The sequence below is a fragment of the Branchiostoma belcheri genome, unplaced genomic scaffold (assembly GCF_001625305.1).
Source record: "Branchiostoma belcheri isolate BF01 breed outbred unplaced genomic scaffold, Haploidv18h27 scaffold23, whole genome shotgun sequence".
In the NCBI taxonomy this organism is placed as follows: Eukaryota; Metazoa; Chordata; class Leptocardii; order Amphioxiformes; family Branchiostomatidae; genus Branchiostoma; species Branchiostoma belcheri.
In genome coordinates, this window is record NW_017803824.1 from 1,588,709 (window position 1) to 1,611,563 (window position 22,855).

Consider the following 22,855-nt stretch of genomic DNA (forward strand, 5'->3'; position numbering starts at 1 on the left):
TCATTGACAAATCATGATTTTTTCAAGCGTTGCGTAGCGAAAATCCGGATGGTACCCAGGCTACATATGAACCTGGCTAGCCAGACATTGCACTTTGGAACATCATCTTGTAGTGCCCTGGTTTGTAGATTAACCATAACCGTGGCAAACTACAGGTGTCTCCAATTACCACTCTGCTACTGCTTCTGTTGTAACTCAGTGCACCAAGCCGGGTTAAAAACTTGATGAGACTTTTGTGTGCTTAACTACTTAGTCTTGTACAATCATTGTATCAACAACCAATCCAATTTTTCGGTGGCAAAACTGGAAATATTCTGAATAATATTCATACTACCTAGTACATATGCATCAGTATTTCAAATTTTGGGCATTTGAAACATTCACGGATAGGCCCCAAGATGAGTCCTTTATTTTCTGGGCGGTACCCCCAAAATCCTACTAGTAACCGTTTTCCACCAAAATTTTGTCATTTTTGCTCCATGAATGTCAATATAAACCAGGATAGTGTTTTCAACTACATGTATGTAGATAAGGGACTAGAATATTGACTTCGAAAAATCTGTTTTCATGCCCTAAAAACTGCAATGGACACCTTTAAGAAGCATGTACATGTAGAGCCATAAGTAATACCATAACATGTTTTTGTTGGCACCAGCCGGGCGCGTCCTGCCCCCTCCTCTACTGAACTGTCTGCAGAAGCTGCTGGCAGGCTCCATGGATGGTGTCAGGTAGTAAAAACTGTCCCAGTCTTTGTCATCACCAGTACCCAGACATTTGTCAGTGTCTTGTATTGTAAACAGTTTGCAGGGACTGTACATGTACAGTATTCCAGACTCGTTATTCTTCAGAATTGATATAATTTGCTACAATCAAAAAATTCAGAAACCCATTATAATCTGTAATGCCACTTATGTCTCCGAGTGAAAGGAAATTTTGTGTTTGTTTTTTGGCATTGGTTGGTTAAATCATGTTAAAACAAGGAGAAAGCAAAGAGTCTGTAGAGGCAATGTACACTCCCTACATGACTGTCTGTCTAACAAATTAATGTCGTCTTTGCAGGTGTTCGTTTACAGCTCATGTCTGCACATTGCTCACATGCTCCCCATCTCTTCTTTTTCATCTTCTCGCAAAATATATTGTCTTCTTCTTCTTCTTCAACACAGCTTCTTTCTGATCCTCTGTTTCGTTAACAACACCCCAACCTGAGTGTGTCAGGCCTAATAACTTTCTCCATAACTCCAACGACGTTAACCCTGAACAGTCTTGTATCCCAAGCAGGTCAACACTACGTACTGTGACATCCCAACCACTTTTTCAGTGACCCCCCCTCCTCCAAAACGTGGACCTATGAGTAGTTTTGGGTCACTCTCCACTTATTTTACCTCCATGTTTTGCTCATGTTCATCAGTTGGTGGAGAGCTACCCCCTGCACTACTTGCTACCCTCCAAAAGCTCATCAGTGGCTACACCACAGGGGTTGGGTAGGCATCGCTCTTCTTTGTTGAGTTGCAGCTCTTTTTTTGCAGCAGACCCCATAATTTATCCGTTGCTAGCCATGCTGGTATATGATTGTACTTTTTTTGTGTTTGACGGTTAACCATGTTTGGCAGTCTGCTTTTTTCGTCATGGTGGCGTCTTGTGCAGTTTTCCTGGCTGACATATCTGTCTTGAAGTTTCTAAAATCCATGTTAGAGCTCAATGGACATGTAGATTGGGCTGTTGTTGCAATGTATGTAACTCACGGTACATGTAATTGTTTCGGTTTGTACGCACACTCATGTATTATTAGGTTGTATTTACATACATGTACATGTATTGGTCCTATATAAACTTACAATGTAACACAATGTACATGTACAGTCACTCCTTTTGTGACTGAAAATGTGACAATACCGGTACCACAGTATCTGATGTATCTCCTGTTTTTGCAGTTCATAACCTCATGTCCAAAAAAATGTCCCCTAAGTGCATAATGAGCACAATTTTTTTAAACATAATTTGAAAGCATAATTCTATGAAAATGTCATCCAGGAAAATTTATCAAGGTCAACAGCACGTTTTGGGAGCATGGTTCCAATAAGTTGCATTTGAGTTTTTTTACCATTCTCCTGAGTAGTATAGGCAGTAGTAGACACAGTTAGTGTGGTGATACAGTGGTGTTTAGAATAGACAATGTGTGTCCTGTTTTCTGGTGAAGGTACTCTGTGTTCAATGAAAAACATCCACAGAAGTTGAAGAAGGCCACACCAATTTAATACTAGCACACAAAGGTACCTTGGTTTGCCCACATAATTTTTTTATATTAAAGAGAATAGCCTGATTCAAGATCTAGAAGTAAGTAATTAAATTGGTGTGGCCCAACTGTAGATGTAGTGCATTGTGTAAATTACGAGCTGAAATTACAGTACAAAGTACTGCATGGGGAAGGTGGTCCTCTTACACCAAGCACCAAGCAAGTGTTCAGCAGAAGTATAATTGAAAGATATGAAAGATTTTTTGTCACTTAGAGTTAGTTAGATGGTGTGTTTTTTTAATGTTTTTTTTTATAATCAGAGTATTTTACTGTTGAAAATATCATGTTTTTTATGTTTGTCTTTAATTAGACTTAGTGAGGCTCTTCCATGCACTTTCACTATGTAAGCAATCCTTCTCCTCCCATCTTTTGGAATCCACATAATACCATGGAATGATAGGAAAAAGTTGAACTCTATTCCAACATGAGGGCTACACAGAGATCAAATTTTCAATGACCGCTGTTGCCTTCATCATCGATGAGGATATTTAACGAGCAATCAATTCTGAATGTGATCTCGCGAGAGTTATGGTTACAGACACGTGACCATATTCACACTAGAATTTACAGACTTCAGGAATTGATCAAACGTGCCAGGGAGTGGTCATTGAAAATTTGGTCTCTGTGAACCCTTGTGTTGGAATAAAGTTCAACATTTTACTGTGATTACTACCAACACAGATGAACGTTCATAATAATACCATGGAATGATGCTAACGCTGTTCCCTAACACAATGTGTGGTGCCTCTATCTGCTGTTCTGTTTGCTTGTGGCTCATACTGTTGCTTTGCTGTTCTGCTTGTTGCTGTTTCTGCTGCTCCTTTGTTGATGTTTATGTTTCATGTCTTGAAGATTAAACAACAAACTTATCCCATCCATTTCTTATATAGTGTTGTCAAATTGCCAGCTTGATTGTATTTTAATTTTATGTAAACTTAGATATATTTTTTACATTTGCTTGCTTTGTTTTCTAGTCTGGTGTTCATTCTATCTACATGTATTCTGGATATGATTCGTTCCTTCCTTCACCAAATATTCTGGCACCTGTGAATGGAATCTCAAGTCAGAGAGTTTGATTGGCTCCAGGTCACATACATTGTATAAGGCCTTCAGTAACATCATGGTGGTACTAGTAATATGGATCAAACATTCAAGAATTTGGAAATTTGAGCCCTGTTACTGTATTACACTGTTTATGAGAAATCTTCCACACCCAAAATGATTAATCATCTAAGGGCCAAACAGTCTGAAATACAGTCACTGTGTGTAAATCAGGATTGGTGCCAGACTGTTTAGGGAAGAAGTTACAAGAGGAGAAAACCAGAGCTAGAATATAATGGATACCAGGCTACTACATGTAGTATTTGATTTCTGTTTCACAATGAAAGCTATTGTTGGTGGTGAGCTTGTTGAATCAAATCCCTCCTCTGCTTGTTCAGTACAACTCTCTGTGTATCTTACCCTGACAAACTGCCTTTGTTTGGGTCATTTTCAAATCTTATTCCTTCAAATCAGCTATGTGTACCGATCTGAAAATTGCCTTTTTCATATGATCACAGTTGTTACAAGCTCATGTTACTCATGATCAGCATGAGCTTTTAATGTCTGAAGCTCTTATTCTACAAGAGCTTGACTGGCAAGCTAGGTCATACCAAATTAGTCCGGTTCAATTTGATCGCTACCATGGTGACGTTTCAAAGGACCAATCAGAATTTGGGTTTGCAGCAGAGCCAAACACAGAGTACTGACCACACAGAGGGAGGATGGCTTCATCGCTTGACTTGAAAACACACCAAAATATGTAATCTCCAAGCAAATCATACAGTGGCAAGGCAGTATCCATTGGCCAGAGGAGTGTCCATTAGCCACTGGCCACTGGGGGCTAATGAACCACTCTCCTGGCCAATGGATACTGTCTTGCCACCGTATGATCTGCTTGGAGATACAAAATATGGTATGATTCACCCCCCTTTCACACTTTGGCAATTCAGTCTGAAAATATCATTTACAACAAAAGAAATAATTGGCTTTTAGCTGTAGATGTTTAAAAAAAATACAATACTTTTTCCCAAGAGATTCCTTGTTTAGTAACTAGTTGTGTTTGTCCAGGATCCATGTTGGGAAGTTGGAGGAGTTCATGTCGACGTCCTGTTTCACCAGTCTGGACTTCCTGTACCTGAGCGAGGGCAGTCCAGTGTCTGATGCAGGGGGTAAGTCACTGGGCAGATGCTGTAGTCAGTCTTTTGGACTTGAAAAAATTGTCTTCACTGATTTGCATGTAAATCAATAGTTCATGTTTATAAACCTGTTTTTCTGACAATTCTTTGCTGACGAACGGTAGTGGATGCTACCTGAAATGTCTGATCATTTCCAAAATCATATCCATTTGCTTGAGTAACTGTTTTTTGGTGTATCATATTAACTGGATGTCTAACCTTCACTGGTGTAGTCCGTCATTTGTTTTTGCTGGGACTAGAAAGGAAAAGTTTTTGGTGCTGGTTTAAGTTGGCTGTTCGAGCAATTTTGTAATATAAACACTTCTTAACAAAGTGAAAATTAAATGAAATCCAGACTATTCTTAATTGTCATATTCATCAGCTTTTGATCATGACTTGCTTGTTCCCTACCAGATGAGGTGACAGAGTACCTGGACTCCCTCTTGTCTCCGACCTTCCCCAAACGTAACCTGCTCTCCACACCGCGGCTCGGCGCCAAGAGGTCAACATCCCTCAGCAGAAAGGCCTCCTTCCGCGTCCTGGGTTCGGTCAGACGTTCACGCTCCGTTTTCGTGGACGAGCACAACCTTCCAGGTAGGAGTTTTGCTTCACAAGGTGGTATAATCTTACAAAGATATGTGTAAGTTAACGAAATTCTGTTTAAGTCAGAGTGAAGATCTTAAGATCTTGGTTTAATGTATTATGGATCCATCTGTTTCAAAATCTTTCCATGTTCATTTCATTGTCATGTTCATTAACGTTTGGAGACCACATTGATTCTCCTCTGCATCTCTTTTCCTGTTTTTTCCTTGTGTTTGTAACCACAATATGCATGTAAAATAATGTGTTCACCCCCTTCTTTCCCAATCCTGTTTTATATCCCACTGTTATCCTCTCATTTGTCATTAACTTCTCTTTAAAACTATTTTGTGACAACATTTTTTGTTGTGTTACTTCTGTGTCGTATTCTGTGTTCTTTATTATGTTACAAGATCACTCTGTCCCCCACCCTTTCTGTTGACGTGTTGTCTGCTGTGCTTTTTAGGACTAGTGTTCCTACGTAGAAAACTCAGTGCGTTGGCAGAATCAGAATCAGAGGGAGGATCAGCCGACAAAGGTTTCTTCATTTTGCCAATGAATGTATAGTGACTGTGCATCTACTAGTATGTTCTTTCATGTGAATGGAAAAGATGCCTGTATGTCCCTTACTTGCAAATTTTGTATGAAAGTTTTTTCTGGGGATGACAAAGACCCTTTCTCAAAGTTTCAGTCTGATTGCTGGCATTCCTTGCAATTATCAAACCTAATATCCCTTTTCTTTCATGTTGATTCAAGTATCATTTCTATATCTACATTCTACATTCAAGGTTATACAATGTATGTCAATTTGGGAATTTTGAAATCTCTGATTGGTTATAGGAGTGTACAATTCAATCTGGAGAAGAGTGCTGTATTGCAACATTGCAGACAGCTTCTAGCTATGTACGCATTAGCTCTTCATGCCACGATGCCACTGTAACATGCACAGAAAACGCACTGTGATTGTCAGGAATGTCCTAAGATGCCATATGGAGCACCTGATACTGCAGCAATTTTTTTACAGCCACCACATATACATGTAGCTTTAAGTTACATGTAGTATAACGTCCTGGTACAGACTCGTTCTCAGATTGCGTTGGCTTCCCAATATATGTTGTTAATGACAGTTGGGAAGTAAGCACAAGCCTGAGTTGAATGTGTACATAGTACATGATTATACCAGGCTAGCTACATTCTTAGTACTCTCAAAAGTACTAAATGTTTTGTTGTGTTGTGAATTTGTACCAAGATATAGCAACTGGCATCAACATATCGTTGCTGGGCTCCACCTCCTCTGCCCTAACGCCTGATCTGGCTAGCTTGGTGGACGATAAGGATGAGATCTTTACGGAGGATAACCAAGCCAAAACAGGCATGGACAAAAGCTGCATCGCTTGCTCTGCATATTGTAGCCTTAGTCTGTTGCTTGATGGCCATATACATGTATATATAGCATATGGAAGATTGCTGCATTGTAATATATGGCTTTTAGTACAGTGCTTCTCAGGGTGTGATGAAATACATTTCATTGTAGAAACAATATTGGCTCTGCATGATTGTATGGCTTTTAGCTGCACTTTCATCTGAAAATTAGCCCTGCACACTGCAAATTGTTGGTACAGTATAGCAATTGATACCATACGTACATCAGTAACATTAATTATGACATACTACATTGTATGTATTTGTTGCGCAATGTACAATCATTATGTACAAATGCTGTGTCAAGATCATTTAATTAAGCACTAATACATGAATGTCCAATGGTTTGGAAAATTATTATATAATAGTAGTTTTACTTAGTATGGCTTTACAACATCACCCAGCTTGTATTCCATGTTATCCTCCTGTGCTTCAAGAAAGAATGCTTCAGTGCAAAATCAATTTAGATGGCCTAGTAAATGAAGTGTAGTAAGAAGTGTAGCTGCTGGATGCAGATTTTCAAATTCTTTTTTTTTTTTGTATTTTAGCTGTGCTGTTTACTGTGTGAATTACATATTCTTCAATATCATTTTTTTTAATTTTCCTGATAATTTGTCAGATGCATTCTTTACAAGTACATCAGATAGATATATAATTATAATGTAGTAAAGCCTGATCTTTAGTTGAAAAAGAAATTCAGTAGCTGCAACTTTGCCTATCGTAGTGATCAGAAGACAATTAGTAATGTTTTTGCTGTTGTATCATTTTCAATTGTATTCTTTTCTTCCAGGTATCTCCCCTGCAATGTATGCTAGTCTTCTTGGTAACTGTCCTGCTCTGCTTTCTGCCTGTTTGATTTGTGTTAATTTCCATGTGTACTAACCACCCTGAGATGCCACTTGTCACTGATGTTCTTTCCTGTATAATACAGAATGCATTGTTGTAACTCTTATGATCATTTCAAAACTAATCATTTGCATGCTGATTTCAGCAATACCTTAATTTTAGGTTTACCATCATAATGACAGTCATTACTCCAGAAATTAAGCCAATACTTTTCAGGTGCTTTCATGAAGTAGGTGTACACATACATGTACAATGTACATGTATAAAATCTTGTTAATCATCCAAAGAGTCTTTAAAATCTACATGATTGTACAAAATGTACATTGTACATCAAGTTCTGAAAGCTACTTGAAAGCCACTTTATACAAATGTGAGGGCTTCCATAGCTTTGTTGTGTTAACTAACACATTACCCATCATAAAAGTGCTCCAAAAGTATTGGCTTTATAGCTACTATGCTTCATATGATTAGCGATCAGTGTTTTTGTACTGACATCAAAAGCATCACTCAATCATGGCTTCAATGTCGACCCTGCAAAACCTTTCTTCCAAGCAGGATTCTAGTCAGCACCCATCATTTAACAAAAACTCAAGACTGACAAAAATCTGGCCATGAAACAGGCAACTTTTGCATGTTTTGCATGGTCTGGTATCAGAAGAAGTTAGAATTAGGTCAAATTGTTTCAGAGTGTAACCTTGGGTTTGCATCATACATTAGGGAATAGAGATGACAGAAAAAACACACCTGGCTAGAACCCTGCTCCTAAGAAACTCTTTGGTATAAAGGTACAAAATGTACTTTATTTCTTTATATACTTCTCCATTTACAAAATGGAGGGAGAGGCAAAATACATTGTAGGTGATTCTGCAATGTAATCTGAATGTTTGTCTGCAGATGTTAAGGGAGACCACATACCGGACATCAGGCACTCCCCTAGCATGAGTAAGCTGCGTGAAGGGTCAGGGGACATCGACTGTGCAGAGCTGGTGGAGCATCTGAAGGACACGTGGTCGCTCCAGGAGCAGGCTGATGTGCTGCACTACCTGTATAACACACAGTAAGTGTATCGCTGTGGGGTGATCTGGTTTATCTGAGAGTACAGCCTACAGGTATAAGAAATGTTAAGATGTTAATTTTAACCTTTTGTTCCAACACAAAGGATTGTTCTCACCTAGAGCTTTCAACCTGTCACTCTGATCTTCAATAGACTGACACAGTGAGGCTTGTCTAAAGTGTGAGGTCAACATTTGGTCAAAGATATCTGGTAAATGATGTTGGCCCCCACCTTGCCCCCTATGCATGTGAAAGAACCCAACACTTGTATTTATCAAGAAGAGTAGAGGTGTTCCAGTGTGCTTGGCACTGGCTGAAAATGTTAGAAACAGCATTTTAACATTTCATCTCAAGCATATTATACATGAATTCTACCTTCTTCTACCTTTTCCAGGGGTCCAGACTGGGACACCAAGATCAACATGAGAGAGGGTATCACGGTGGTGATGCTGGTAGGGGAGCTGTATGAGAAGGCAGGGCAGCTCAAGCAGTGGTCCATCGTACGGCACATGGCCGGCATGCTGAGGAAAAGGGTGGAGGACTTGGCACAGGTCAGCTCACACAGATCAGACTAAGGGCGATCTTTAAAATTATCGATTTAACAATTGTTTAGCCTGGAATCCATCCATGAACGCTCTGTCTCTGCTCCGTTCCTCCGTTTCTGTGAAGGCAGAGTGGAACAACGGAGCGAAGACAAAGTGTTCACGGATGGATTCCAGGCTAATAATCGTTGTCTCTGCTGATAGCTTAATGCTAACCATTTGCTGTTTCTAGCATTACCTTATATCAGTTTTTCAAAAGTTTTACAATTCTTGATTTTTTTTTTGCTTCGCATCATTCTCTTACAAATAGAATATTTTTATAAGTAAGTGACTGTGGTTAGTGACAACATTTTGAATTGTACAATGTGTGAGTACTGTACCACACAATTCAGCCATGAGGCCGCAAGGTTTATGAGGTAAACCATTCATTCATGCCTTTATTCATCTACTTGAATTCTGAATCACATGTCAACTTGAAGTTTCTTTCCATCATTCATCTACTATCAGTAGCCTGAGAGACTGATCCTTTAGTTGCAAATCAAATTAAAGATTTTTCAAATTGACAATCAAGACAAAATGAAATAGAAATTTGTCCTGTTCTTGTGTGAAAAACGTCTGTTATGAGTTTGTGCTGTGACTCAGTTGCTGTGCTGTTTTATGTGTGCTGCTATGTAGAATATGAAACAGTTGTGGCGAGCTAACTTTGTATGCTCCACCTCTACTATGGAGGATGAATGATGATGATGATGTAGAATGATTTTTTGCTTGATAACGTTGTGATTTTTTGGCCAATACAATCACAACAGTACTGCCCTTGCATTGATTTGACTACAGAATTCAATACGCAATTTAGTGCAACCCCTATAAAGTAAAGTCTTTCACAAGTATACCTGCATCCCCCTCACACACCCCACACCCCCAGGCGATAACAGATTTGCTGGTGAGACAGAGACAGCTGACCGTAGGAATGCCGCAGTTGGAAAACCCCATGTTCTCCCCCAGGAGGCACTCTGTCGTTGGCGTGCCGTGGGAGTTCCACACTCAGGGCTTTTTGGTGAACTTTTTTTTTCTTTTGGTCCTTTTTTTCCCCATTAACTTTGGACATGAACCTCGTGTGCTTGTGCTGTTTTTCCTCCTGTCTGTGAGTGACTTAGTTTGTGCATCTCCTCCTCCCAATGATGTTGGAATTGGACATTACATCTGCTAGCAGTGTGATGATAGATTATCAGCAGTCCCTTCTGTGAGACAGACTACAAATCAGAATTTTTAGCCTGACCAAATTAATTGTGCTCCTGGTGGCTGGCCTGCCCGACAGATGCCACCCCTTGTGGTGGGGTCATTAGCCCATGGCAGCAAGAGCTTTCTGTAAACACAGCCTACTTTCAGCATAATCAGTAAAACTTTTTCAAGACAATGTGTCAGATGCAAAAATGTTGGAGAAATTGTACATGTAGATGTCTATTCTGAGACTCACCTCTATCACTCAACATCCCACAACCAGAAATGGGGATTTCACAAAGTAACAAGAAAGTATACATGAAGCTAAAATTGGATGATGACTATTGCTGAGATGGATAGGTGCAAACATGCCTATAAAGGCTAATGCTGGGTATTTAATTTCTTCTTGCATGATTCACTCACTCACTCATTCAATCACCATTCATTCATTCAGTCAATCATTTATCCGATCATTCTTTTATTAACAACTGAAACACAAATAAAGCCCTAGGAATGAAAAATACAAACATAAAGGTTTGACAGCCCAAAGAGTTTACATCTCAATATAGATGACCATACTAGTCTTTTTTTATACACAGACCCCACATGTCCATTTTATGTCTGTTCTCATGTGTGATTCTTTCTCTCTCTTATGTATTTGGTATAGTTTGATGATAAACAGTTTTCAGTGGTGCTTTACAATAGATTACATGCAGTGCCATTTGTTGTGTGATTTTACAGATAGTGCTGTGAAACTTGTGTGTACTTCTTCCTACTTCCACCTTTTATCTTTGTGTTCAATATACATTCCCATTGTACATATACACTATATCTGATGTACAAATGTATGTCTTTTGTAAACTATTATCATGGTATCAGTTGTTTTCAATTAGTATCCATTATATATTTGGCTACCAATTCTATATTAGGTAGGTACAAAATTTAGAAGGGAGAACACTTTGATTACATGCCTTATTGTTATACCATATCATGAGTCATAATTGCAAAAGTTAATGGATTAAAACAGAGCTAGTCCTTTTCATCAATTTTCTACAGACCAGTAGTTTTCAACTTTCTCAGGAAATGACACTGTCAGGAAAATGTAGATCATGAAGGAGGTTGTGGTTTGTAAACTGCCTGGCCTGGGTCCGGCATACACAGTCTTATTGTTATACTTAGATGTATAAAAGCCCATGTATGATTCACTCATTCAATCATTCATTCAATCATTCATTTGACAATCATTTTTTCAACCTTTCTTTCATCAATTTACAAATTAAACTGAATAACACAACTGAGCCAAAACCATAAATATTGATTCTTGATCTATTTATTTCTTACAGACACTTTGTGTCCACATGTCATGTGTTAGAGTTACCAAATATTACGTATGCCATTCTCTGTACGTGGAAGAGGTAGTAGAAGTCTTAGAATGATTCAACTTTGAAAACTGATTTTTTAGTTAATAACATCCATAAAAGACATCAGTACAATCTGAAAGTCCAGTAAGTTCTACAAGCTTGCACTTGTGGATCTTTATAGAAATGACAAGTTGTACAAAATGTAAGCTAACTGGTAATCTGATGTAGGACAATTGTTGGATTGCACAGTACATGAACATCTTCAGTTTGTACTAATCCTTTGAAATTGTACGGGTTAAATATAACAGTCTTTATTGACACATCAAAGCACAGCAGCTTTCTTAAGGTCTACTACAACTGTACAATACACGTCATACAAACAAGTAGATACAAATTAAAACTGAAGCTGCAATCTTTAGCTTAAGTGCACTCAATGTTGATATGTACAAAATGTACTGTAAACACTTCATTATAAGAGAAGTATTCACCTATTACATAGTATTAGACACCTATCTCAACATGATAGTGTACAAGTAACTGTTATTAATATATATGTCATGAAGTGAAAAATTACGGTGACACCTCAGGACTAATGGCATATGCAAATGATGTGATTTAGTGGGTTATCTGTAGATTTGACCTTATTTCTCCCCTCCCACAGGCTGCCACGGACCTGTTAGTACGACAGAAGCAGTTGTCCGTCGGCCTGCCCCCCCAGCCCCAGGGGAGAGGACCATCACACACCCCCTCCCCCAGAGGAACTGGCCAAGATGATCTACGACTCCTGTGGGGAAGACAGCAGCACTGCTGTGCTTACACAGGCAAGATCCTTGTAGGGATAGATTCCATTGGATGGATCATGCAGAGAATCCTATGTGTTAGCTGCAAGGTCTATCTTACTATGAATCTTGTATTATATGTTCAATATTTGATTTAATTTGTTTTACCAACGGATGACTTTTTTCATGGGTATAAACCTGCTGTGCCATTTTCAAGGCTTGTTGGAGGAGACTGATTGCCTTCCTGTGATCACCCAGCTGGTACCAGGCTGACCCCAGGTTGTTAAGTGAGGCGGCAACGTCAGGATGTGGTGTACTCTGACCATAGATACTCCTGGTCATCTGTAGTCCCTGTTCATAGTAGCTGATTGCCTTCCTGTGATCACCCAGCTGGCACCAGGCTCCCCCAGGTTGTTAAGTGAGGTGGCAATGTGAGGATGTGGTGTACTCTGACCATAGATACTCCTGTACATCTGCAGTGCTTGTTCATAGTAGCTGATTGCCTTCCTGTGATCACCTAGCTGGTACCAAGCTCCCCCAAGGTTGTTAAGTGTTCTGGCATTGTCAGGATGTGGTGTACTCTGCCCATAGATACTGCTACTCATCTGCAGTGCTTGTTCATAGTAGCTGATTGCTTTCCTGTGATCACCCAGCTGGCACCAGGCTCCCCCAGGTTGTTAAGTGAGGTGGCAATGTGAGGATGTGGTGTACTCTGACCATAGGTACTCCTGCTCATCTGAAGTGCCTGTTCATAGTAGCTGATTGCTTTCCTGTGATCACCCAGCTGGTGCCAGGCTGACCCCAGGTTGTTAAGTGTTCTGGCAATGTCAGGATGTGGTGTATCTGACCATAGATACTCCTCCTCATCTGCAGTGCTTGTTCAGAGTAGCTGATTGCTTTCCTGTGATCACCTAGCTGGTACCAGGCTCCCCCCAGGTTGTTAAGTGTTCTGGCAATGTCAGGATGTGGTGTACTCTGACCATAGATACTCCTGTACATCTGCAGTGCTTGTTCATAGTAGTTGATTGCTTTCCTGTGATCACCCAGCTGGCACCAGGCTCCCCCCAGGTTGTTAAGTGAGGTGGCAATGTGAGGATGTGGTGTACTCTGACCATAGATACTCCTCGTCATCTGCAGTGCTTGTTCATAGTAGCTGATTGCTTTCCTGTGATCACCCAGCTGGTACCATGCTAACCCCAGGTTGTTAAGTGTTCTGGCAATGTCAGGATGTGGTGTTCTATGCCCATAGATACTGCTACTCATCTGCAGTGCTTGTTCAGAGTAGCTGATTGCTTTCCTGTGATCACCCAGCAGGTACCAGGCTCCCCCCAGGTTGTTAAGTGAGGTGGCAATGTCAGGATGTGGTGTACTCTGACCATAGATACGCTTGTTCATCTGCAGTGCTTGTTCATGGTAACTGATTGCTTTTTGGTTATCGCCTACCCAGAGGCAAGCATCTCCTACTCTGATGAGCAAGTCTATTTTGTTAGCACCTGTAGAATCCTTCAGGGCCTCATGATAGCAGCTGATAGCCTGTCTATATCTGCATACCTCGGAGAACATTATTCCACGCACTTTGGGAGAATCATCATATAATTCAGGGAAGGAATTGAGGATTGTTCTCTTTCCAGACCACTTGGACAAACCACTCTTGAGAGGGACTGCTGTATAATAGTATCTGTAAAGCGGATTTTCATTTGGCATATGGAAAACTGGATTCAATACTTCTGTTTGTACTCCATCATTGTTCTGTTCCTTTAGTGCTGTTTCCATTGAAGCCAAAGCTGACAAGTTTTCCTTCTGTCCACCATTTGCAATGTATGTTCTGAGCCTGAGTTCTGCTGAGATGCTGGTAAGCACTGTCAGGTGGTGTGCATTGTTGGCACTGATGACTTGTTGTCTTTCAAGGTCTTCTATTGTCTTCCAAACTGTGGTAGGTATGATGCCTGAAGACAGCGCCATGCAGTCCACTGTTACAGCAGGAAATCGATAGAGTTCTTTCTTCACATCAATCAGCCTTGCTGTAATTGTTCTTTGATCATTGTAGCTTTCACTGTTTTCCCTCAGTGTCTCCTGTGCCAGTTGTTGAGCCATTTTACCTCCATCAGCTTGCAGTAACTTCACTGTGATGGCCATGTATGTGTCAATCAAATCCTGGTCCCCTGCTATCAGGCATGGATTTCGTAAGATAGTGGCAAGGTGATAGCCTTCCTTCAGGTATAATGTGACATCCTTTTGTAGAATCGAAACCATGTTCTCTGGGGTACAGATGAGTTCACTGGGGGGTTTGTTAATAGTCCCTTGCCTGCCCAGTGGAGTCTTGCTTGCCTTTGGCATGGAGCCATCAAAGGCAAACCCACGTGGTGTAACAGAGTCATAGAACCAGTTGTCCAATTGATCACCAGAGTAAAAGTCATTGATAGACTTTATCCCCACTGCTGGGAGAATGGTTTCTCCCAGGTTGACCACCTTGAGATGTAGGTAGTGGGTGAGGTTGTGGAAAAACACAAGGCATCCTTCACTTTCTTCCTCTACCAAGATGGCAAACTCCAGGTCTGAGTATGGAGTTACCAATGCTGTGGCCTGTGAACCCAACCCTATCAGGGCATACTTACACGGAGGGGGACCCATTAACCCAATACACTCTTCAACAAGAAGGCTGATGAACTTGTTCCTTAGCTGTGCAATTTTCTCAAACAACTGCCTGACAGCCTGAGCTCGTTTTGCCTCTATCTCTTTGACACTTGGGTCATCGTCATCATGTATATAGGGATTCAGCTGCTGGTCAATGGTTTCCATCTCCAGCTTGATCTGGTCTCGCATCTCCTTCAGCTGTTTCTTGTGTTTCTTTATGTCATCTGAGCTCATATCACAATGAATGTCTAAGATACATTTTAGAAATGACTTTTCTACTTCTTTGGCCTTTGTTATAATGTTATTGGTGAAGATATAATTTTTTGACCTTGCCATGGCTGCATTGTAGAGTGCAGCTGCTTTGACAAAGTCTCCCCCGTCTCCTGTCTGCTGACCTCGCTTAGTGTAGACATCCCCCAACTTGCACAGGGGCTCCACCTCTCTATGGTACTGCTGGGCTGTGGGATCTGGAAACAAACATTTTACCCAATGTTGGATGTTTTATTAATTACATGTCATCTAATTCTTTTAGTACCCAGACATGCATGTAATCATGAACCTTACATAATACATTACAAGCATTTACAATTATATTATAAATGAATAATTATGTTGAGCATCTTATCTTACTGGTTACTACATGTAGTTCCTCTAGCTATCTATAGTTTTATATTAAAAGAATCCTCTTCCAAATGTTTATTGTATCTTACAATACATGCCTTACCTCTCACATGTACCGTCTTGAGTGCAGCTGCAAAGTGCTGCTCTGCTGAGTCCAGGTCTGAGATTGCAAGAGATGATTCACCTTTCTTGAGGTGCTCCTTTTGCAGTCTTGAAATAAAAGACAGATGTGTTATATTGTACATTAATTTTGTAATTGTGAATTGGTCAAGCAATGCCCTTCTGAACATGACACACCTACCATTTTGAAATCAGGGCACAATATAAATTGTGTACTTCAGAGTAGTTTTTACTTCTGGATCCATAGAATATGTTTCCTTTGTGTCTATCATATTAGTCATGCAAACAGGACACTGTACAATGTAGATCATACTCACCTGTCTGTGTCTTCTTCTCCAGTATTTCCAATTGGAACACTGGCCATTCCTCTTTCTTTTGCTTTGCTGCATTAAAGAATACATGTTATCATACTTGTCACATGAAAGTAGTTTTGAAAGTAACATTAAACAGTTACAAACTTACGTTAGAATTTATATGTTTCAACTCTTTGAAGCTCACACATAACTTGGTTTGCCCACCTTGGCATCCCTTGATGTAGATGTTGTTTGTGACCAACATCAGGTCTTGTGATGTTTCCCAACTGGTGGGCCATGTGTGATTTTTTCTCCCTTGGTCTTGACTTTTTAGGTGACAGCTTCTGCATGATGATAATGATTTTTTGACATTGTTTACTCTTTCCTTATGATCTATATGATATCATAAAATAATGATAAAAATGGCTTAATGATGAAAATACATTAGAAATATTGGTCAGAATGTCATCTACATGTATAATATCAAATAAAACTACATGTACAATGTACCTACCTGTGTTGCAAATTCCTTGATCTTCTCCATGTATGAAATCCGATGATGCAGGGTCTGTTGTGTCTCAGGATCCCCGCATCTTGTCAGAGCTTTCTTGTACATAGCGTGTGCTTTAGAGAACTGCGATATATCAGAGGTTTTCTTGCCTTCCTTGAGGTAGAAATCTCCAAGTGATTTCAGAACCTCAAGCTCCAGGAACATATCACTGTTCCCAATTGCAGTCACTAACATTTCTGTGTAAGTCTGTTCATAGCAGTTTTTGGCACCTCTGTCCATTTTGTGACAAATCTGTGCCACCCTTAAGACATTATTGTCAGCCTTACCCCAGTAGTCTTCTGACAACCGTGAACTGTACCCCTGCAGCAGTTGTCTGGAGAGTTTCTCCACGTAGCCTATGCGATGATCTAGCGTCTCTCGCATGTCTGGATCTATGCAGCGTAGTAGGGCAGCAGCATACAGGGCAACAGCCTTTTCAAACTCTACCAAATCTTTATTGAGCTTGCCTTTCTGAAGATTCAGGTCTCCAAGCCTTTTCAGGACTTCTGCCTCCATAAAGCCATCTGTTCTAATGATGGCTTCTCTCAGTGCCTGTGCATAACTGACTTCTTGGCTACGATGACTTTTGAGGGACAAGTCCAAGTTCTGTAGCTTCTTAACCAGGCTGGTCATCTTGACTTCAGACATTGTCATTGTTTTCATTCCAACTGGCAACCTTTTAAAAAGGACATACAGTAGGGCAGATTAATGTACATGACTGTATATTATTGTAATAGTAATAAAAAAATGATGGTTTTAGCTACAGGTTTGTTAGCAGTAATTATATCTTATAGACTTTCTGTCAAGGTGGATTAAAACAGGCCTCCCGGATACCAAAGCCCTCCCCAAAAGGCCCAAGTTTGAGGAACTAGTCCTGATAAATTACTTTTTGCTAGCATAAAACATAGAGTCCAAAGTACATTGTAAATGTAAAAGCTTTTCTCTCTTGTAAATGCTTACATGTATAACCTGAAATATGACGGTTGTATAAAGCACACAATGCAAGAGAGTCGCACACATAGGACTGTCAGTACCATTGTAAACCTGTTCCTGACCAATATATCTAAGTCTATTAAACCCAACACCTGTAGCTAGGATGAGCAGACTTGTCTAAATCTCACCTGGATGTGTGAGACTCCACAGCTGTGAGCCTGCCTGGGTGGTAGAGTTTTGTCTGTTTCCGTCTGTGTCAGCAAAACGTTTGCATTTCCCGTCTGACTCAGGTGGGATTTTTTACTGCGCCACAACCGGGACTTTCCACTGAGTCATGCTTATGTCAGCTGTCTTTGTTTAATGATTTAGTAACTTATTAACTTATGTCACACCTTTAATCATTTGGGTACAGGCTCCTATCTAGGCAGGTATTTACAATGTAGCAGGGACAAATAAAGGGCAAACATATTAAGCTAAACAAGTCTGTGAAATTTTTTTGAAACATGGAACACAAAATTTAGAAAACAAGGTAATAGTTTTTATATTAAATTGGTGAAAGCTGGGAGAGGTTTGTGTTGTGATAACTACTACATGTACATATGCTACTATTATATAGAGTACTAACATAATTTTGTAAGTTGGTATTTTACTTAAGAACACGAAGAGGGGGGGTCAAACAAGCCTCCATGGCTTTTTTACTAACCCTGCACATTTATTTTTTCCACTGTTCCAATGTTTCTGAAGTTTGGTTTTATTGTTGTTATGTGTTGTGCGAAGAGATAAACATATGAATAATAAGGGGTGAACCATGTCAAAATCAGTACTGTGTGATGTTTCCTTACTTGAAATGAATTATATTTTGTTGTTGTTTCTTCTGATGTTTAGGAGATCCTTGTATACCTGGCCATGTTCATCCGCACGGAGCCTAACCTGTTCCGAGAGATGCTGCGTCTGCGCGTGGGGCTGATCATCCAGGTCATGGTGTCAGAACTGGCCAGAACACTCAACTGTACAGGTGGGACACATGTAACGTTACCTGGTCTGGTTATGTGGGGTTTAATGTAGATTCAATCATGGGAACGTCACACAAACTTTGACCATGTATGGATGGCATCATCAAACCGAAAAGTTCCAACCCAGTGTTAGTCTTAGAGCGGAACCAGAAGAAAATCCAAAATTGCCTTCACCCAGTAGTGTCACTCGCACTATCCACAGCAAAAAAAAAAGAAAAAAAAGAATGGTCTGCTTGCAATGAGAAGCTTGAGGACAAGTTCTAATGTGTCCGAAAACACTTTCAACTAATATCTATAATAATAATTTATATGTTTATAAAAACTTGAAGGCATTGACTTGAAAATCAGCAAAATTAAAGCATACACAGATGGCATACAAATTAAAGTCAAGTTTGTGTGACCTTAAGTTTTGTTAAATGTGATGTATTAAATATTTCAATCTGTGGGTAGTCTTTAACATACAAAGTTATTCTGTTATATTTTATGTATTTTCCTGGTCAAAATGTGATATCCCTAAGCTAAGGCTACTATATAGTCTTCCCCCTTCTTTGATATGTGTAACTCTGTGCTGTCGGCTCACCACTTGAATGTTTTCCGATTTGAAACCCCCATCACCTCCCTGGGAAGACAATTTAACGTCGCGAGAGGCCACCACCCCTGAAGTCATGGCCGTGCGACAGATTTGGGGCCACGAGGCAAACTTGCGGGAGGTCACCAGAAGTGAGGCCTTTCACCACTGATTGGTCAATCAGTGGTCGCACAGTGCTCGTTTTCCTGCTGTAGAGTACATGTACATCGTAGCTGTCCCCTCTATCTCAGTCCTTCTGTAGTTCACTTCCTGCTGTCAAGACCTCTCACTTGTGTCATGCCTATACATAATGATCATTGGCAAGTAGAGGGTACTATAATTGTAGCTGCCCCCTTTTTCTCAGCCCATCTGTAGTTCACTTCCAGCTATGTCAAAACCTGTGTCATGCCTACATTATGATCAAGTAAATAATTGTAGCTGTCTCCTCTTTCTCAGCCCTTCTGTAGTTCACTCCCTGCTCTGTCAAGACTTGTCACTAATTATGTCATGCTGACATTATGATCAAGTAGAGGGTACTATTGTAACTGTCTCCTCTTTCTCAGTCCTTCTGTAGTTCCCTTCCTGCTCTGTCAAACTTGTCACTAAATGTGTTATACTGACATTTTGATCAAGTAGAGGGTACTGTTAATAATTATAGCTGTTCCCTCTTTCTCAGTCCTTCTATAGTTCACTCCCTGCTCTGTCAAGACTTGTCACTTGTGTCATGCCTACAGTATGATCAAGTAGAGGGTATTACTATAAATGATAACCTTGCAAGGTTGCAAGGTTATACATAATACATAATACTGGAGACTGTAGCTTTTTTTAAATGCCATCGCGTGAATCCACAGTTTCCAGATAGCAGATTCCAGATAAGAACCTACATGTACATGTAGGTCCAGTCATGTAATATGGGTGGCGTGAATGGTTAGTTTGCTACACTTTGCAGATCTTCAACACTTACTTTCCATGCATCATTCTGTCAAATACTTGCTCATAATTTCCTGCTCTAAGAATCTGACATAAATGAATCTACTATCTTAACGCTCTACTATCCCAAACACCAGACCATACACAGCGTCATGCACGTCTGCTCTGCTTGTCTAACTTCTCCTTAGGTGTATTCCTAGCCTGGTTACCAAACCTATTAAAGCTCCTTAGAGTCCTACATCCTCTCCGCAAATAGTTTCCAGAGAGGATGTAGGACTCAGGAGCTATGATAGGTCTACAAATGTAGCAACTTGGTTACCAGATGTAGGACTCGGGAGCTACATAAGATTATAATAGGTCTGGTAACCAAGTTATTACTAGACCTATCATAGCTCCCGAGTCCTACATCCTCTCCACAAATAGTTTCCAGACAGGATGTACATGTAGGACTTGGGAGCTATAATACATGTAGGCCTGGTAACCAGGCTAGTGTAGTCCATATTTGTGCCGGTGAGGGTGTACTGAGTTCACGTCCCCCCCATGCAGGTGAAGAGGCGTCGGAACACCTGATGAGCCTGAGCCCGTTTGACCTGAAGACCCTTCTTCACCACATCCTGAGCGGGAAGGAGTTTGGAGTTGGGGAAGGTAAGATAGACTAGGGGTGGGACTAAGGCTAATAGCCTGGAGTCTGTTGATCACTATTCTAGCTCTGGTTCACTCAAACATTCACTTCCACCCAGAATAGTCTGGCCCCCATCTCCATTCAGATGTTTGGTTCTTTCTTCCTGCATTGTGTCAGAACTTAAATATTTCTCAGAGCCAGTGTAATGGGGTTCAAAGTTCTGAATGTCTCTTTGAACCCTTTTTAATACCAAGGATTGCACTGTGTGACTAAAAAGACCCTTGACAATGTGATATAAAATAGATTTTTCTATTCCAGTTGTGTTAATGTACTGCTTCAGAAATGTCTTTGAGATGTACACAATGTATAAATAATGCTTGTAAATGGCCCCAAATGGCAATGGTTTCTAGGTTTCAAACTTAATATAATTACCTTAAAGCTAATGCTTGATTAAAAAATGAATTAAAGCACATTCATGATCACACACACATAAAAAGGGCCCAAATGCCAATGGCAATAGCTTTTAGTTTTAAACTAATAAGCTAATGCTTGCACATTCACACACACACACACATAACAGCTGTAGATAAGACTGACATGTGCTGCTTTAAAACAGAACAGGAAGCCGCAGACTGGGCCATGCGAATCAGGAAGCTGACAATTTCACAATACCTCATGACACACGCTGCAGGCAGGTCCGCTGTCCCTCATGTTGGGTGGAGGGAGCTGCTTCAGACACTATACAGTCATGTAGCTTGTATCTAGCCTCCTGTGCAGGCTTCCAGGTGGATCAGAGTTTTGATACTGCGTCAAGTTTTGTCCTAATAGCTTCAGTTTCATGGTGGGTGGGTTTTTAGAATTTTTACCGCATTCTTTTGCCAGCCACGGGTACAAACTTTCTCTGAGCAGCTGGTTGTAGGATGGCTGTTAAACGCAATATCAAAACTCCCACCCACCCGGAGGCCTGCACAGGAGGCTAGCTTGTAGCATCCCATAGGGTGAACCGTAACTCAGAACATATTGGTGACCTCCTGCATGGGTCCTTTTGCATCTTTGTCCATCCTATGGTGACAACCTTTGAATTCTAGGGTGCTGGAGTGCATTAACAAGTCATAATGTACATGTATGTAGGCTTTGGTTGTTATTAATTGCTCATTCTACCCATAAACCCAGAAGTGTTGCTGAAACCATTTTTTACTTGCTCATCTCCCCCAGTATCAGTTAAACCTTTAGGAGGACAAAGTGCCAAAGAACCCGTGTACCCAAGAAACACAAGCTTGATTTTTAGGATGACATCCATACAAAATGTACATGCATTGATTTTGAACTAAAATATGGGCAATTTTGTGCCTTTTAAAAGATGGGTAGTGATACACATCAATGATTGCATCCTGCATGGTAACAATTTGCCTCAATAACTGTTTAAAGTTAAAACTTTCGATCCAACACAAAAAAGTTCTCTCACCTACTATTATAGAGCTTACGACCAGTCCCTCTGGTCTTCCTCAGTAGACTGACCCAGTGAGGCCTCAATATTAATTGCAATTTTGGGTTTCCAAAGGATGTCATCCATTAAATTCAAGTTTGTGGTCCTTATTACAGACATTATGTAACATCAAAGCACAAGCCTTAGAAACACCAAAATCTTTCCCATCAGATACATGTAGCTGCAGTGAATGCTACATGTAGGTCTACTGTTATGGTACTGTATTGACACACCATTGTTTGATGTCCCATGTGCACTATATAGTTGAGAGAGGAGGAGGGAAGTCTCTGTCCATCAGGAAGATGGAGAAGGAAGAGGTCACTGGGATGTCACGACTTCGCAAACAAGTCACGGTGAGGGGACAGATCAGTCTTGTACATTTTGGCGAATCCTCGGCACTGCAGCCCATTTTGGTACATGTATATTGGGCTTGAAATCAGACTAAAAGTTGGCACGTATGCTAAAATACTACATGTTGTAGATAAGACTATCAACTTGCCTGTTCACTGATTTATTACAATATATAGTACAAATATAGTACAAATGTACAATGTAAGGTAAGGGAAAAGGTGGGGCGATACATGTATATTTGTAAGCTTAATTTGTTTGCAAAAATATAGAAATCACTTAGTAAAGTTTTTAAAGTACAACGTAATATCCTAGATTGAAACATTCAATTTTCATCACTCTTGCAAAAGTTTTTTTAAAGTCACTGTTACATACATTGCATGACATTGTATACATTATCACAAGCACACTCTTTCTTATGTGGTTTT

At 40.2% G+C, this 22,855-nt stretch overlaps 1 protein-coding gene and 1 pseudogene across 1 annotated transcript in view; one reads left to right on the forward strand and one right to left on the reverse strand.

The window, feature by feature from the left end:
• The window catches only part of LOC109470693 (phosphorylase b kinase regulatory subunit alpha, skeletal muscle isoform-like), a 39,876-nt gene that overhangs the window by 13,457 nt on the left and 3,564 nt on the right, over positions 1-22,855 (forward strand). Inside the window, 12 exon segments of the mRNA XM_019769722.1 lie at positions 656-723; positions 1,276-1,481; positions 4,403-4,503; positions 4,924-5,109; positions 5,561-5,626; positions 8,251-8,413; positions 8,804-8,960; positions 12,192-12,272; positions 12,274-12,351; positions 18,346-18,475; positions 20,518-20,616; positions 22,344-22,432. Of these exon segments, the coding sequence (XP_019625281.1) occupies positions 656-723; positions 1,276-1,481; positions 4,403-4,503; positions 4,924-5,109; positions 5,561-5,626; positions 8,251-8,413; positions 8,804-8,960; positions 12,192-12,272; positions 12,274-12,351; positions 18,346-18,475; positions 20,518-20,616; positions 22,344-22,432 (1,424 nt within the window).
• Positions 12,589-16,303, reverse strand: LOC109470683 (annotated as a pseudogene).